The sequence below is a fragment of the Octopus bimaculoides genome, chromosome 9 (assembly GCF_001194135.2).
Source record: "Octopus bimaculoides isolate UCB-OBI-ISO-001 chromosome 9, ASM119413v2, whole genome shotgun sequence".
NCBI classification, from domain to species: domain Eukaryota; kingdom Metazoa; phylum Mollusca; class Cephalopoda; order Octopoda; family Octopodidae; genus Octopus; species Octopus bimaculoides.
The window spans coordinates 33,201,962-33,217,076 of record NC_068989.1 but is presented as its reverse complement, the minus strand read 5'-3'; the positions used below and the strand labels follow the sequence as shown (position 1 = coordinate 33,217,076).

The following is a 15,115-nucleotide window of genomic DNA, read 5'->3' as shown; positions in this document are numbered from 1 at the left end:
ATATTCTTTTACTCGTTTCAGTCATTTGACTGCAGCTATGCTGGAGCACTGCCTTTAATTGAACAAATCGACCCCAGGACTTATTCTTTGTAATCCTAGTACTTATTCTATTGGTGTCTTTTTGCTGAACTGCTTAGTGACGGGGACGCAAACACACCAACATTGGGTGTCAAGAAATGGTGGAGGGAAAAAGAGACACATATACATGTATATATATATATATATATATATATATATATACACACGACGGGCTTCTTTCAGTTTCTGCCTACCAAATCCACTCATAAGGCTTTGGTCAGCCCATGGCTATAGCAGAAGACACTTGCCCAAGGTGCCATGCAAAGGAACTGAACTCGGAACCATGTGGTTGGGAAGCAAGCTTCTTACCACCCAGCCACTCCTGCGCCTATATATATTTATATATATATATTGTGGCTTTGTGTCTGTGTTTGTTCCCTACCACCACTTGATAACTGGTGTTGGTGTGTTTATGTTCACGTAACTTAGCAGTTCAGTAAAAGAGGCCAATAGAAAAAGAACAAGGCACAAAAAAAGAAAAAAAACTGGTGTCGATTTGTTCAATTAAAATTCTTCAACGTGATGCCCCAGTGTGGTTGCAGTCTGATTACTGAAAAAGATAAAAGAAGCACCAAATTTCTCAGTAAAACTTTAAGCTAAGGGAAGTAACTCTTGTTCACCTATGCCAATAATGCTATGGCGCTGAAGCCTCTCGTGGTCACTTTACCTGCTAGAAGTAGCAACTCAAATACTTTTAAATCAGATCCTAATGATTGATATTCAAGAACCAGATGAAGAACAGATTTTCAATATCAGTATCATCCTGATTTCAAAAAATTATAATATGTCTATGTAGAGCAAATTTTTTTTTTTAGACAGACACAGAATTTTGCTTTTATTTATATATATATATATATATATGTGTGTGTGTGTGTAGATGTATACATGTATACATACATTTATATGTGTTTATGTGTATCTATACACACACACACATGCATGCATAAGCATGTATATCCAAAATTAATTGAAATTTTTGTAATATATCATCTCTTTTTATAGCTCAGTGAAGAACTGAACTCATTGTAGTCTTATTCTCCTGATACTTCTACAGCTGTCTCACTAGGTAGGTAACATCTGTGGTACCCTTCCCAGGTGCAAAACCAAATCACATCTCTTCTACTTTTATTCTGTTCCTAATCAATTGGGCTATAATTCTCTTTGTATATATATTAAATATGTATATGTGTCTTATATATAATATACTAGAACGTTTGTTGCCTATCATATGTTGTATAACTTTGAATGTATACTTTTGTCATGATGTGTAATGTCAAGAAATATGGCATACATACAATATAATTTTACTTTTATCAAATTTGCCATTCTCTTTGCTTTCTTTTTCTTTCCTGTGCTAAAGTTCATTGTTGTTCTTGCTTGTTTCTTCCATTTTCTGGTTTTATGAATCAATTGAAAACAGTTTATACATTCATATGAGTGATGCTCATTTCACTTGATAATATGGTCTAAGTCTTGTAAATCTGTGCTTGTAGTTGTTATAGAAGCTGTTTAGATTTTTTTTATTGTTAATAAAACAGTAATTCCTGTTAATGGAAATGGAAAACAAATTTTGAAAGAAGGGTAAAATGTTTACAGGTTTTATTTTTGCTACTTTCCTTGTTCAGTATTCTAAAATTGATAAATTTTACATGTTATAACACAGTATTTGCTGCTATTAAATCACATGACATCCCCATTCCTTCTGAGAGACTACATAGAAACATTCTCAGAGACCACTTAGAAACATTCTGCAATCCTGGAATGTCTACAAAAATCTAAATTTATTTTTGTACATTACTGACTAAAAGAAGTTTTAGATTAAAATAGCCATCAGTGTATCATAATGTAAATGCATCGCAAAAAGTAGATTTACTGCTCTATTTGTCTGGAGATAATATCTCTTATAGAAGTGCTGTGTTTAAAAACACAATACATTTTGGAGGTAGATGAAAATTGTTCTGGCCTTATGAGAATGCTAGGCTAGGTGGATGTACTTTACTGCCTTGTTGAGCAATGTCAGTAACTTGTTTTAATCTACTACTACATCTGTGATGCAAATGACTTTATCTACAATACTAACTTCAGGATACCACCCAGCCACCTAATCATCTATGAATCTGGTAGGAACACAAGCCAGAGAAACAAATCAATCTGGAAAGACCCATCAAACAGTCAGAAGTTTAGAGAAATTCTAGTGGAAGCATTTGATGAAAAGGAGTTAGAGACATTAGCATAGAGGACAACAGGAAATTCCTATGGGACAACGTCCTCGGGGCTACAGACCAAATCTATGGTTTGTGCAAAGTACTGGTCAGATGAAGATTAACATGGTGGAACAGTGATGCAGACAGAGCTAAAAAAAAAGTAAAATATAGGCTTAGAAAGACTGAAAAAAATGGTGGCAGCAGAGAATTGTATCAGGTAGTCAGAAGAGAGGCTAGGCAACAGGTTTACATTGCAAAGGGAGAAGCAGAAAGTATGAGATTTGCCAATGTCTTGGAGTATAAAGGATCACAGTGTGAGATGTTCTGAATTGTAAGAGTGTATACCAGACAGAATAAAGATGTTGTGGGTGAGAAGTGTATGGTGATGGATAATAGTACACTTACCCCTAGTAATTTTGAAAAAAAAGAGGTATGATAGTGCTACAATAAAACATGAAGAATGCCTGGGAGAAAGAGGGTTTTCTCAATGCGGACTCAACTAAGGGATCTTAGTTGATAGCAGTTTGATAGATAAAGCAAAGAAAGATATGAAGGTAGGAAAAGCCCCTGGACCATTAAGAATCACTACTGAGATGCTTAAAATATCTAGTGGAGAGGACATGGCCTAGTTACCCATATATTTAATCAAGTTGTATAAGAAGGTGTCTTATCCAATGGTTGGTGTAGCAGCTCTAGTCAGCTATTACAAGGGTAAAGGAGATGCCTTAGATGCAGAGGTATCATATTAGTGGTCCAGGTCATGAAAGATATTTGTGAGTTATAAGCCACTTAATTTTGATCAGAGTTAGACCAGATGAGATGCAGGTTTGTGTGTGTATGAGTGTGTATGCACAGGCATGCACCAGTGAGAAGTACTACTAGTGCTCTCTTGTACGATAACTGCAGGAAAAGTATTTTGCTAAAAGTAAACCTTTGTACTTGAAACTTATTGACTTGGAGAAAGACTTTGACGGAGTCCCTTGTTCTGTGATGTGGTAGTCTCTGAGGAAGTTAGAAGTAGATGAATGGCTTTTGAGAGCCATAAAGTCATGTACAGGGTCCTCTACAAGTAGAATAATGAATGTAGTGTGCTGGCAGGAGTTCACCAGGGTTGGTTCTCAGTTTCCTCTTATTCATCATAGGCCTCCAAGCCATAGCATAAGAATTTAAGACCAGATGTCCTTGGGAACTACCTATTCTATATTGATGAACTAGTTCTTAAAGTAGAATCTGTAGTAGAATTAGAAAAGAAATTCCAGATGAGGAAGCAAAACCTGGAATCAAAGGATCTTAAAGTTAACTTTGCAAAGATGAAAGTTCTAATATGCGAGTAAATAGATAGGACTCTCTTTCTGCGGGTATATGTAAGAAATGTACAGGCAGGAATTCCAAGCAGTGTACCCAATGCAAGCTATGGACACAAAGAAATGCAGTGGAATCACAGTAAGATTAATGATATTACTAATAATTTCTTATTTAGGCACAAAGCTAGAAATTTGGGTGAGTGGTTTAGTTGATCATATCAATCCCTGTTCTTGACTAGTAATTTATCTTATGAATCTTGGAAGGATTGATAAGGATTTGAATTCAGAACATAAAAAATTGAAACAAATACAAGGCACACTGTTCAATGCTTTAAAGATTCTGCTCATCCATTTATGTAGTCCACAGTATCTTTACTAAAAGGAAAATAATTATGCATTGTATTCATACTTTTGTTTAGGGCATTAACAACAAAACTTATTTTAGTGTTTGTAATTGAAAACTGGTTGTGAAGTTGACTCACCAACATCTGTTGAATTTCATATAAATTCCTCATTTTTAATGATGTCTTTATAGTTATAATTGAAGCTTTGTTTTTTCTTTTTATCTTCAGTTATAAATACATCAGGATGTCACTGAAGCCAAGGAAGGTTGACTTTAATGCTACCTGGCAAATCCTGTTAGAGACAGTACGTGGAGTGATAACCTGTGGACAAGTTGCCAGGTCAATATGGAATGATCGGTTTTCATATCCTTCAACAATTATTACTTATTTAATTATTACTTCTTTTTTTTTAGTATGCAGGTAAGGCTCTATTTAGCATATTATATACTTCATGGTATGTTTACACACATTAGTTACGTAGAAACAATATTTTCTCGATATATTTTCTAATAATACAAAATACATTCCAGATTAAATATTTCTTTAAATTATATAACAAAATAAAAGGAGTATATTAGATGTATCCTTATTTGTTTAATAATATGTTTTGTATTAATCCAAAGTTCTTGATAAACTAAGTAAAAGCAGTTTATACCTTACTTTTCAGAAAAATTTGCCTTGAACTTAGGGAGAAACAAATTATGCTTGTTATGATTATTTAGTTAAATTTAGTAGTAAATTACAATTAGTAAACTTGGGTCCTATGTTAATTTTATTTTTTGTTACCAGGTTTTGTCTTTCATTTTTCAATGGTTGTCAGTAGTTTAGCATAGTATTTAAACATTCAGCTCCTGTTCAACTAATCATTCTACTATGGTAGTAGTTGAATAATATTCTTAAGGCTGTAATTTTAACATTTTTGAAGAGGACTGGTCCCTAGCTACATTTTGGCATTAAAAAAATTGAGATTTGGTCAAGCTGAAAAAGGTTTATGTCAAAATTTGTAGCAACATTATAGGAGAGTAAGTAACGCCACTAGTCAAGTTTAGATCTAAATATCTTTTTATTTTAAAAGAAAAATATATTTATCTTAGCTTTAATGATAAAAGAAAGCATGAAGATTTTCATAGTTTTTGTCCCCTACAACAAAAATTTGTATAAAAAAAGTTGTGATGTAAAATATCACGAAAAAAATATAAGTAAGGCAAAAAAATTGGATTCAAGTATAAATAACTTTTATATTTTAAAAACAACCGATATTTTAATTAAGCTTAAATGGTAGAGCTCAATTCGAGGAATTTCATGGTATCAATCTCATGCAATGAAGTTCTAAAAGAAAAAGTTATTAGTATTTGTTTCTCTAATTTGAGGGTGATAATATTATTCCATACTTTTTTATTCTAAGTGGACTTTTTATATATGCCACCAGCATCATTGAGGTAAGGAAAAAAATTATCAATGACACTGCAAGGAATTTCATAGTTTTCGTCTAATTATATTAAATATTTTTATATTGTTTTTGTATTTCAATTAAAAAATAAAATTTACACACACATAAATCATTCACATTCATAATTTCATTGACAATCTACATTCGTATTTTAATCAGTTGCCAGTTAATTGCTCAATTTTTCATTTTTTGTCTCCCTTCTTACTAGGCTTGTTGTTGGAGGCACAATGGCCCAGTGGTTAGGGCAGTGGACTCACAGTTGTAGGATCACGGTTTCAGTTCCCAGACAGGGCATTGTGAGTGTTTATTGAGTGAAAACACCTAAAGCTCCTGGTGGCTCCAGCAGGGGTGGGTGGGGGTGGCGAACCCCACTGTACACTTTCACCACAACTTTCTTTCTCCCCAGCCTTGTCACACTCTGTGTCACGCTGAATCTCCCTGAGAATTACATTAAGGATACAAGTGTCTGTGGAATGCTCAGCCAGTTGCACATTAATTTCATAAGCAGGTTGTTCCGTTGATCGGATCAAATGGAACCTTTGTTGTCATAACCGATGGAGTGCCACAACTAGGCTTCTTACTATATAGCTCATAGTACGATTTCTTCTGCAATTTATAAAAAGTTTTTTTTTATCTTGAAAATATTCTTTATATTAGAATTAGTTTCTTGATTAATTTTTATTAAGAGTATATTTTTAAGATGAATTATCACATTTTTTTTTGCACGTTTATTTTTTTGTTGTAATTTGTTTCAATATAATTGTAGTAGAACGACCGTGCGAACCAAAGGAGAATGGCAACGTGTGGAAACAGGCTCCTTTTAACGTGTCACACGGTCGACACAAAACATGTAATTTAACATAAGAGGGCTCGCATGTGAGATGCAAGCAAGTGCCAGCAAGGAACGAGAGAGAGACAACCATTAGATATATAAAGAGTAGGTTTTATTAGGGTAGTCAACTGTGTGTTTGTGTGTGCGTGCATGCGGCAATATAAGTAATACAATACATAAGACAGGCTGTTGTATGAACAATAGTAGGTATACATAATATGTGTTTGTGTGTGAATGAGAAATACAGAGCATGGAATAAGTGTCTGTAACATAGACTATAAGAGTCTTGAACACAAAGATAAGAAAGTACCAGTTCATAGAAGAGTTATGCAGTAGGTAGAATGTCCGTACACAAGAGGTCGTGGCCAAAAAGCAGAGCTGAGGTGTCACATGTGTGTGAAGTTGAGCGTTGATGCTGCGACCGGTTACTTAGTACAGAAGATTCTCACAGGTTGTTCTGGCTGTTATTTTCGAGGTGGAAACAATCCACACAAACAGTGTTGAGATGGAACCGCGGTTGCTGTTGGTACGTGTACTCTGGTGGTGGTGTTGGCGCTTGCGACGGAACTGTAGAAGACAGTAGATTGGTGGTGTTGACGTCGTCACTGGAAACTGGCTGGTTGGTGTGTGGTCAAATGACCAGACCTGTGAGAGGTCTGAAATCAAAGACAAACTGGCGTGGATGAAGCAGGGCTATTTATAGATAAAACAGGGGCTCCACAAACAGCAGGAAAACACTCTCTCACGTGACCTTAACTGAAGGCCACGATTGGTTGATATGCACCCTGGCGCGAAACAGAACTGTTGACAAATGCCGCGCAAATAAGAGCCAATCAGGGTGATGGACACAGCGGTCCAAACAGCTGAAGGCTAGATGTTAGCCGCTACGTTATCATTCGTAAATAAATACCCGAGAGAGAGGTTTCACTACATAATAATTATATATTAACACAAAACAAGCACTCAGTTTTTTTATAATAAATACTGCTTGCATGCTTTAATTTTGCTGTTACTCATTATTGGTGGGGTAGAATTGAATCCGGGGCCTGGGATTAATAAAAAGGATAATAATAATAATAATAATAATAATAATAAGACTAAAACAATACCTATTGTCATAGGTGCCCTGGGAATGACAGCGAAACGGGCTGATTACTACCTAGCTCAGATACCAGGAAACCCTAAAATGGCTGAAGTTCAAAAGATAGTGCTCATGGGAACTGCCCATATCCTACGTAAAATTGTGTCTATGTGATCTCAAATTTTAAAACAAACACACAATTTTCTTATGGTTTCTTAAACATTCTCTAGAACAACACTATGTACAAATCCAAATATATGGTACCCTAGGCATAACACCTACATGAACTTCTAACTTGTTGTCTTTTGAGGTCTCTGGGTGAGACTTGAATCCAACTTGTACAAATGCAAAGCAAAAGTCAAACATAAAAAAATAATAATAATAATAATAATAAGGTGGGGGGGGGAGGTAATCAATTGGACGAAGAAGAAATGAAGAAAAAAAAACATGCTGAAGCTCAAATTAAATATAGAAGAAAAAATTGACATATTATTAATTAGCATAATAGCATAGCTTGGAAAAAACATGGATTACATGGAAAAATGTAAGCAAGAGAAATAATATTCTTAAACTTATAAACCTGGAAAAGTACAGGATAAGTTATTAAACTTGGAAAAGTTAAGGACAACTTATTACATCTGGTAAAATACAGAATAAGAAAATTTTTACTTCAAATATTGCAGCTAAGGATAAAATTTGAATATTAAAAATCATTTGACTTCAATTTACAACGTAACAGTATAATTAAAAAAGGTACGATCATTTTGGTAAAATATCGACACACTAGAATACTCAAAAAATGAGATCCAAAAGTACCAATATAACTAAAGTTTTATGCAAAGTAAATAGTATATATGGTAGGCAAATTCATTATGTAAAAATGTGAAAAAATGTGAAGACTTAGGCAATAACTGAAGCAAATTTTACTGTGAATTTGTTGTTATAGGTAGATTTTACTGTAATATATAACTAATTTATTGTACTAACTAATTATGTACTACTATTATTTTTTATAACCTATTTTCAACTTTCTAATTATTAATTAAATTAATATTCTAATTAATAATTAAAAAAATATTTCTATTGAATTATTTATTATTTTTAATAGAAGTAACAAGTAATAACAAATAGAAGTAATAACTTACATTATTTATATTCGACGGATATTTGTCCTCATCTTGTTTGTTGTTAATACAATGTTTCGGCTGATATACCCTCCAGCCTTTAAGAACAAACAAGATGAGGACAAATATCCGTCGAATGTAAATAATATACATAATTCCTCATCTCTTAAATATAGAACTGAAGTAATAACTTGTAATAAAATTTTTAGTTTTAATAAAAGCTAATATTTTCTAAATCTAAATATTTTATTTGAAATTTTATCCTTAGCTGCAATGTTTTAAAGTAGAAATTTTCTTGTTCTGTATTTTTGTCCTGTACTTTTCCAGGTTTATAAATTTAAGAATATTATTTCTCTTGCTCGCATTTTTCCATGTAATACAAGAGTCCTTCCCATTAGATATTTTTTTTTGCACTAGATCTTTATAAAGTTTTCTGTTATTTCTTTTTATAAGATAATCAGAAGAAATGGTGGGGGCCTATAAGTTTGGAGGCCCTCACAAGATACTGAAATTAATGTAGTTGATGTTCAGCTTGTAAAATTGTAGATCAGTATATGTTGGATAAGTAAGGCAGCGAGCTGGCAGAAATGTTAGCACACCAGGTGAAATGCTTAGCAGTATTTCATCTGACTATACGCTCTGAGTTCAAACTCCGCTGAGGTCGACTTTGCCTTTCATCCTTTTGGGGTCAATAAATTAAGTACCAGTTGCATTCTGGGGTTGATCTAATCAACTGGCCCCCCCTCCCCCAAAATTTCAGGTCTTGTGCCTAGAGTAGAAAAGAATATATGTTGGAAAAGTGTGTGTGTGTGCATGCATGCATATGTATATATTCAAATTGTACAATAGAACTCTAGATAAAAATTTTTATCTATATGACATACTAATGTATGTATGTAACTGAAAAGTTAGAGGCTGCAGTGGGCATCTCATGAAAGATTCCTTTAAAGACACTGTGTTAAAAACACAATGTACATCAGAGGTAGACAAAGCAAAAAATCATCCTGGAAGCAACTGTGAAAGTGGATTTCACCATTTTTTCCACTTGTCAATGTTATGCACTTCCAACACAAAGTCTCCTCAGTCAGTCTGAAATATAGAGAAATGTTGAATAAACAATGCATTGGCCTAGCAAAGAGATTGCTAGGCTGAATAAAATCAAATTATGTAATAGAAACAGCTCTAGATTTAAATGTTTATGCATATGGCATATTTAACATGTTAAATATGCCATATGCGTAAACAGAGGCAGCAGTGGTCATCTGGAAAAAAGATTCCTTTATAGATGTAGTGTTTTAAAGAACACAATAAGCTTCAAAGAGATAGTTCTGGTTTGAATTTAACTGTAGAGAAGTTCACTTATAAAAATATTTTGGTATTAGTCATTGATTTGTAACCTGTAATGAAAGGAAACATTGGTTATTGATCCATACAATTTTCCATCCTTTGCATGCATGATTCACTTAAAGTCATTCCATTCTTGATTGTTGCAATCAAAATAAGAAAAGGAGGAGAAGAAAGAAATAAGGAATAGCAAGTATATTAATGTATGTCCTCATTATGAGTTGTGCTTTACAATTAATTATTTCTCTTCACATATTTAACAAATGATTTACAGTGCTTCATATGTACATAAATGGCAAACTTGCCTATTCCCCTTGTATGTTTTGGCAGAATTAATACTGTTCCAATTCATCTTCAGTTTAACTCCTTTATATTTTAAACTAAGTATATATTCCATGAGATAGGTAGAAACCTAAGTTCACAATTAACATCTGTATGCATTTTTAAGAAGGTTTATTGTTGATTGAATGTGATTCTTATTAGCTATTACAAATTTGCAATCATGTGTCAATATTCAAATCCTACTAGAGTCATTTCATTTGGCGGTCATCACACAAAATTAAACAAAGTTAAACATCTTTATTATTAGATAAATAATCAACATCATTTTTACATTATTACTATTATTGATTTACATTATTACTATTATTATGATAAAAGTGTGTTTTATCATTCCCATAACATTTACACTTTATCTTGAATAATCATGCTCTTGGCATTACCATTTTTTTTTCTGATAATTAATAAGAGCATTTGAACTTGGCATTCATTATAAACTGATAAAATATTTATTATTCTTTCACTGTTATAATCATCTCTGTAGTATTTTTATATATTTAAATAAACTGATCCAACATGAGTTAAATACCATAAGGTTTAAAGTGTCTTGTTACCAGCTTATGTGACAAGAAAAAATTATCAGATATCTTATTGAGCCTCTCATACTACTGTATATATATTAGATAGTGTTGCATATAACATTTTTCTTAGTGGTTGTGAGGTTAAGGTGTAAGACTACTGGCTTCATGGTTACAGTTGTCGTATTGTACCCCTAGGAAAAGCACATAACTGTTTATCTCAGTTTGTCTTGTTGAGAAAAAAAAATCGCTTCTACTTCTTAGTTCTTAACTGAAAAGGCATCTTTCTGTACAAGAAACTTGTAAATGGCCAAATCTGATGAAACTGTGTTCATCACGAATGGAATAAACGTTAAGTACAATTTAATATTCAGTCTTAGATCTTTGACACTATTTAATGTAAACATAAATAGCATATATATTAGTTTTAAGCTATTTTGAAAGAATTACATTTGAAAAATATAAACAAACCCTGTTTTGCATGTCTGGCATTCAAACTGGAAAAACCTAACTGCCATATTGGTATTTGTTCTCAGAAAGGAAGTTGCATTTTTTTCTTAGCTTCATTATTTCCTCTTTCTTTTTATATCAATCATCAAAAATTATTATAAGTGTTAATGACTTTAAAGCTATTTGTTTTTCCTATTGAATCTTTAAGGAAATGTATTAGCATTAATCTATTTCACTGTTAATCTGATGAAAAATATAACACTATGACTTTTTATGTAACAAAACCATTCTGAAGACTATTCCTTAACTAATTCCACTGATGTCTATGCTCTCTGTGTTGCTGTGCCTGAGTCTTACTCTGACCGTTTGTATGAAGAAATAAAAAATTTTGCAGAAAATCATGTTGAATGTCTTTATAAGGTAAGAGGTTGTACTTTGAGTTTTGTATAGTTCTTGCCATTTGTTGTTGAGTAAATCTAGCCACCTTTATTTGATGAACAAACCTGTGGGTATAGCAGTTTTGTTGAACTTCATTGTTTGATTAGTGTTCTTAATATGGTACCACATTTTTATGTCCTGATGTGCTCAGAATCAGGACTTAAAAATCAGTGTCTCAATTGTAAAGTTGGTAAAAATTCACAAGAGAAATTTAGCTGTTATATTGAATAGCTGAAAGAGTTATATAAAAGTTCCAGCTTTGGTTCATATTCCCTTGCTATCTTGAATTATATAATATTGTGAGATTTGCTTTTATCTTTTACTTCTTTCAGTCACTATACTGCAGCCATGCTGGGGCACTGCCTTGAAGAATTTTAGTTGAGCGGATCAACACTAGTACTTATTTTTTTAGGCCTGGCACTTATTCTGTCAGTCTCTTTCACCAAACTGCTAAGTTACAGGGGACATACACAGGTTGTTAAGTGGTGGTGGAGGACAGCATAAACACAAAGGCCTGCACACGCATACACACATATACAGGGTGTCCCAGAAAGATTTACCCATTGATAATTCTTAATTATTCAAAATAAACTTAAGGTAGGATAATGAAATATGGCATACATGTTCTAATGTAAATTGTCAATCCATTGCAGTAATTACATTTCAAAATGACCACCTTTCACCTTGATCATAGCCTGCAAAAAAGTGGTCACTGAGTTGCATGAGCACCGTACCACCTCTACATCTAACTTGACACATGAAAACACACAGGCTTTCTTCAGATCTGACACATTTAAATAGGAGTAAGCAGAAACATTACTCTCAGAGATTTAGAGACGTATTACTCAAAGCTTTTGATGAAATAGAAAGGGACATAGCATCACATGATGTGGAAGACAACAGGAGGTTCCTACGAGATAACCTGTTGAGGGCTACTGACCAGATCTGTGGATGGTGCAAAGGCCCCTCTCGACCCAAGGTAACGTGGTGGTGGAACAATGTAGTTGACAGGGCCATTAGGGAAAAGAAACAGGCATGGAAGGACTGGAAGAACGGTGGTAGCAGGGAATTATATCAGATTGCCGGAAGGGAGGCTAGGAGCCAGGTTTACTTAGCCAGAGGGGAAGCAGATAAGAAAAAAAATTTGTTAATGTTCTGTGCCGTGAGGAGCAAATACTTGAAGTGTTTCATGTTGCAAGACAGCGTGTGAGAGAGAATCATGATGTCATAGGAGAGAAATGTGTCTGCATGGATTATGGTTCACTTGCACTAGACAAGGCTGCAAAGAGAGAGACTTGGAGACGCCACTATGAAAGGTTGCTAAATGAAGAGAATGAATGGGAGAAAGAGAGTCTGCTGAATGTCGACCCAACAGAGGGACCAGCTATCCAAATTGACTGTACCTTGGTAGATAAAGCAATTAAGGGTATGAAGACAGAGGAGGCTCCCAGCCCACCAAGAATCACTGCAGAAATGCTTAAAATATCTGTCGGTGTTGGCTATAGTCTAGTCACCTGTATAGTCAATCAGGTGATACATGAAGGAGTCATACTCTATGACTGGTGTAGCAGCACCATAGTCAACTGCTACAAAGGTAAAGGTGATGCATTAGATATGAATAATTACAGAGATATCAAGTTGTTGGATCAGGTAATGAAAGTCACGGAGAATGTCATAGCCCAACTAAGTAGAGAGAGAGTTAGTTTAGATGAGATGCAGTTTGGGTTTGTGCCAGGGAAAAGCACCACTGATGCTATATTTCTGGTAAGACAGCTGCAGGAGAAATACCTAGCCAAAGATGAACCTTTGTACATGGTATTCATTGACATGGAGAAAGCTTTTGACAAGTCCCTCGTTCCCTTATCTGGTGGTCATGAGAGCTGTACAAGCCATGTACAAGGATGCTGTCAGTAAGGTGAGGGCTGGCAACGAGTATAGTGAAGAATTCTAGGTAGGGGTCCACCAAGGATCAGTCCTCAGCCCCCTCTTATTCATCATAGTCCTCCAGGCAGTAACAGAAGAATTCAAGACAGGATGCCCCTGGGAGCTCCTCTATGCTGATGACATTGCTTTAATAGCTGAGTCACTAGCAGAACTAGAGAAGTTTCAGGTGTGGAAGCAAGGTCTAGAATCAAAGGGCCTTAGAGTCAATCTAGAAAAAAACCAAAGTCTTAATAAGTAGGAAGGCAAACAAATTACAAATGCCTTCAGGTAGATGGCCTTGCTCGATCTGTAGAAAAGGCATAGAAACTCCATAAGATGTACCCATAAGAGGTACACATAAGAGGTGCAGCAATATCAAAGGAAGGCTAACTGGGAAGATAGTTTTTGTGTGTGGCAAATGCTCAGGGGCAATAAACACCGAAAATATGCAGAAAACAGCTTCCATCACATGCCAGGGGGAAAAGCTAGAAGTAGTTGATAGCTTCTGTTACCTAGGTGACCAAGTCAGTAGTCGGGGTGAATTCTCCCACAAGTGTAGATGCTAGAATAAGAATAGCCTGGGCAAAGTTCAGAGAGCTCCTACCTCTGCTGGTGACAAAGTGCCTCTCACTCTGAGAAAAAGGTAGACTTTATGACGCATGTGTGCGAACAGTTTTGCTACATGACTGTGAAACATGGGCCATGACTGCTGAGGCTTTGTGTAAGTTTGCAAGGAATGAAGCTAGTATGCTCCGCTGGATGTGTAAGGTCAGTGTGCATACACAACAGAGTGTAAGTGCCCTGAGAGAAAAGTTGGGCATAAGAAGCATCAGATGTGGTGTGCAAGAGAGACGACTGCACTGGTATGGGCATATGGATGAGGACAGTTGTGTGAAAATGTGTCACACCGTAGCAGTAGAGGGAACCTGTGGAAGAGGTAGACCCAGGAAGACCTGGGATGAGGTGGTGAAGCATGGCCGTTGAATGTTGGGCCTCACAGAGGTGACGACAAGTGACTAAAACCTTTGGAGATATGCAGTGCTTGAGAAGATCTGGCAAGCCAAGTGAGACCGTAACCATGGCTTATGCCTGTGCAGCATAATCGGTCCATTTAAGAGTACCCTTCAATCATTGAGCAGTAAACTGCGCTTGTGAAGACCTGGTGAAGTCATTGTCATGGCTGATGACAGTACCGCCTGATTGGCACCTGTGCCAGTGGCACATAAAAAGCACCAATTGAGCGTGGTCAATGCCAGTGCAGCCTGATTGGCATGTAAAAAGCACCATTTGAGCGTGATTGTTGCCAGTGTCACTTGACTGGCTCCTGTGCTTGTGGCATGTAAAAAGCACCATTCGAGCATGGTTGATGCCAGTTCCGACTGACTGGCTCCAGTGCCGGTGGCATATAAAAAGCACCATTCAAACATGATCATTGCCAGTTTCACCTGACTGGCTCCATGCTGGTGGCATGTAAAATGTACCATTCAAGCATGGTTGATGCCAGTACTGCCTGACTGGCTTTCATGCCTGTGGCATGTAAAAAGTACCCACTACACTCCTGGAGTAGTTGGCATTAGGGAGGGCATCTAGCTGTAGAAACTTTGTCAGATCAGATTGGAGCCTGGTACAGCCTTGTGGCTTGCCAGCCCTCAGTCAAACCGTCCAATCCATGCCAGCATGGAAAGT

At 35.5% G+C, this 15,115-nt stretch overlaps 1 protein-coding gene across 4 annotated transcripts in view; it reads left to right on the top strand.

Annotated features, from left to right (window-relative positions):
• The window catches only part of LOC106883347 (cullin-2), a 140,746-nt gene that overhangs the window by 39,797 nt on the left and 85,834 nt on the right, over positions 1-15,115 (top strand). For 2 of the 4 annotated variants that reach the window (XM_052970571.1, XM_052970573.1), the window contains 3 exons: positions 1,081-1,144; positions 4,159-4,293; positions 11,386-11,488. In XM_052970571.1, coding sequence (XP_052826531.1) covers positions 4,175-4,293; positions 11,386-11,488 — 222 coding nt within the window. In that variant the 5' untranslated portion in view covers positions 1,081-1,144; positions 4,159-4,174. The remainder of the gene's footprint in view (positions 1-1,080; positions 1,145-4,158; positions 4,294-11,385; positions 11,489-15,115) is intronic. The other 2 variants (XM_052970572.1, XM_052970574.1) reach the window with 1 other exon arrangement.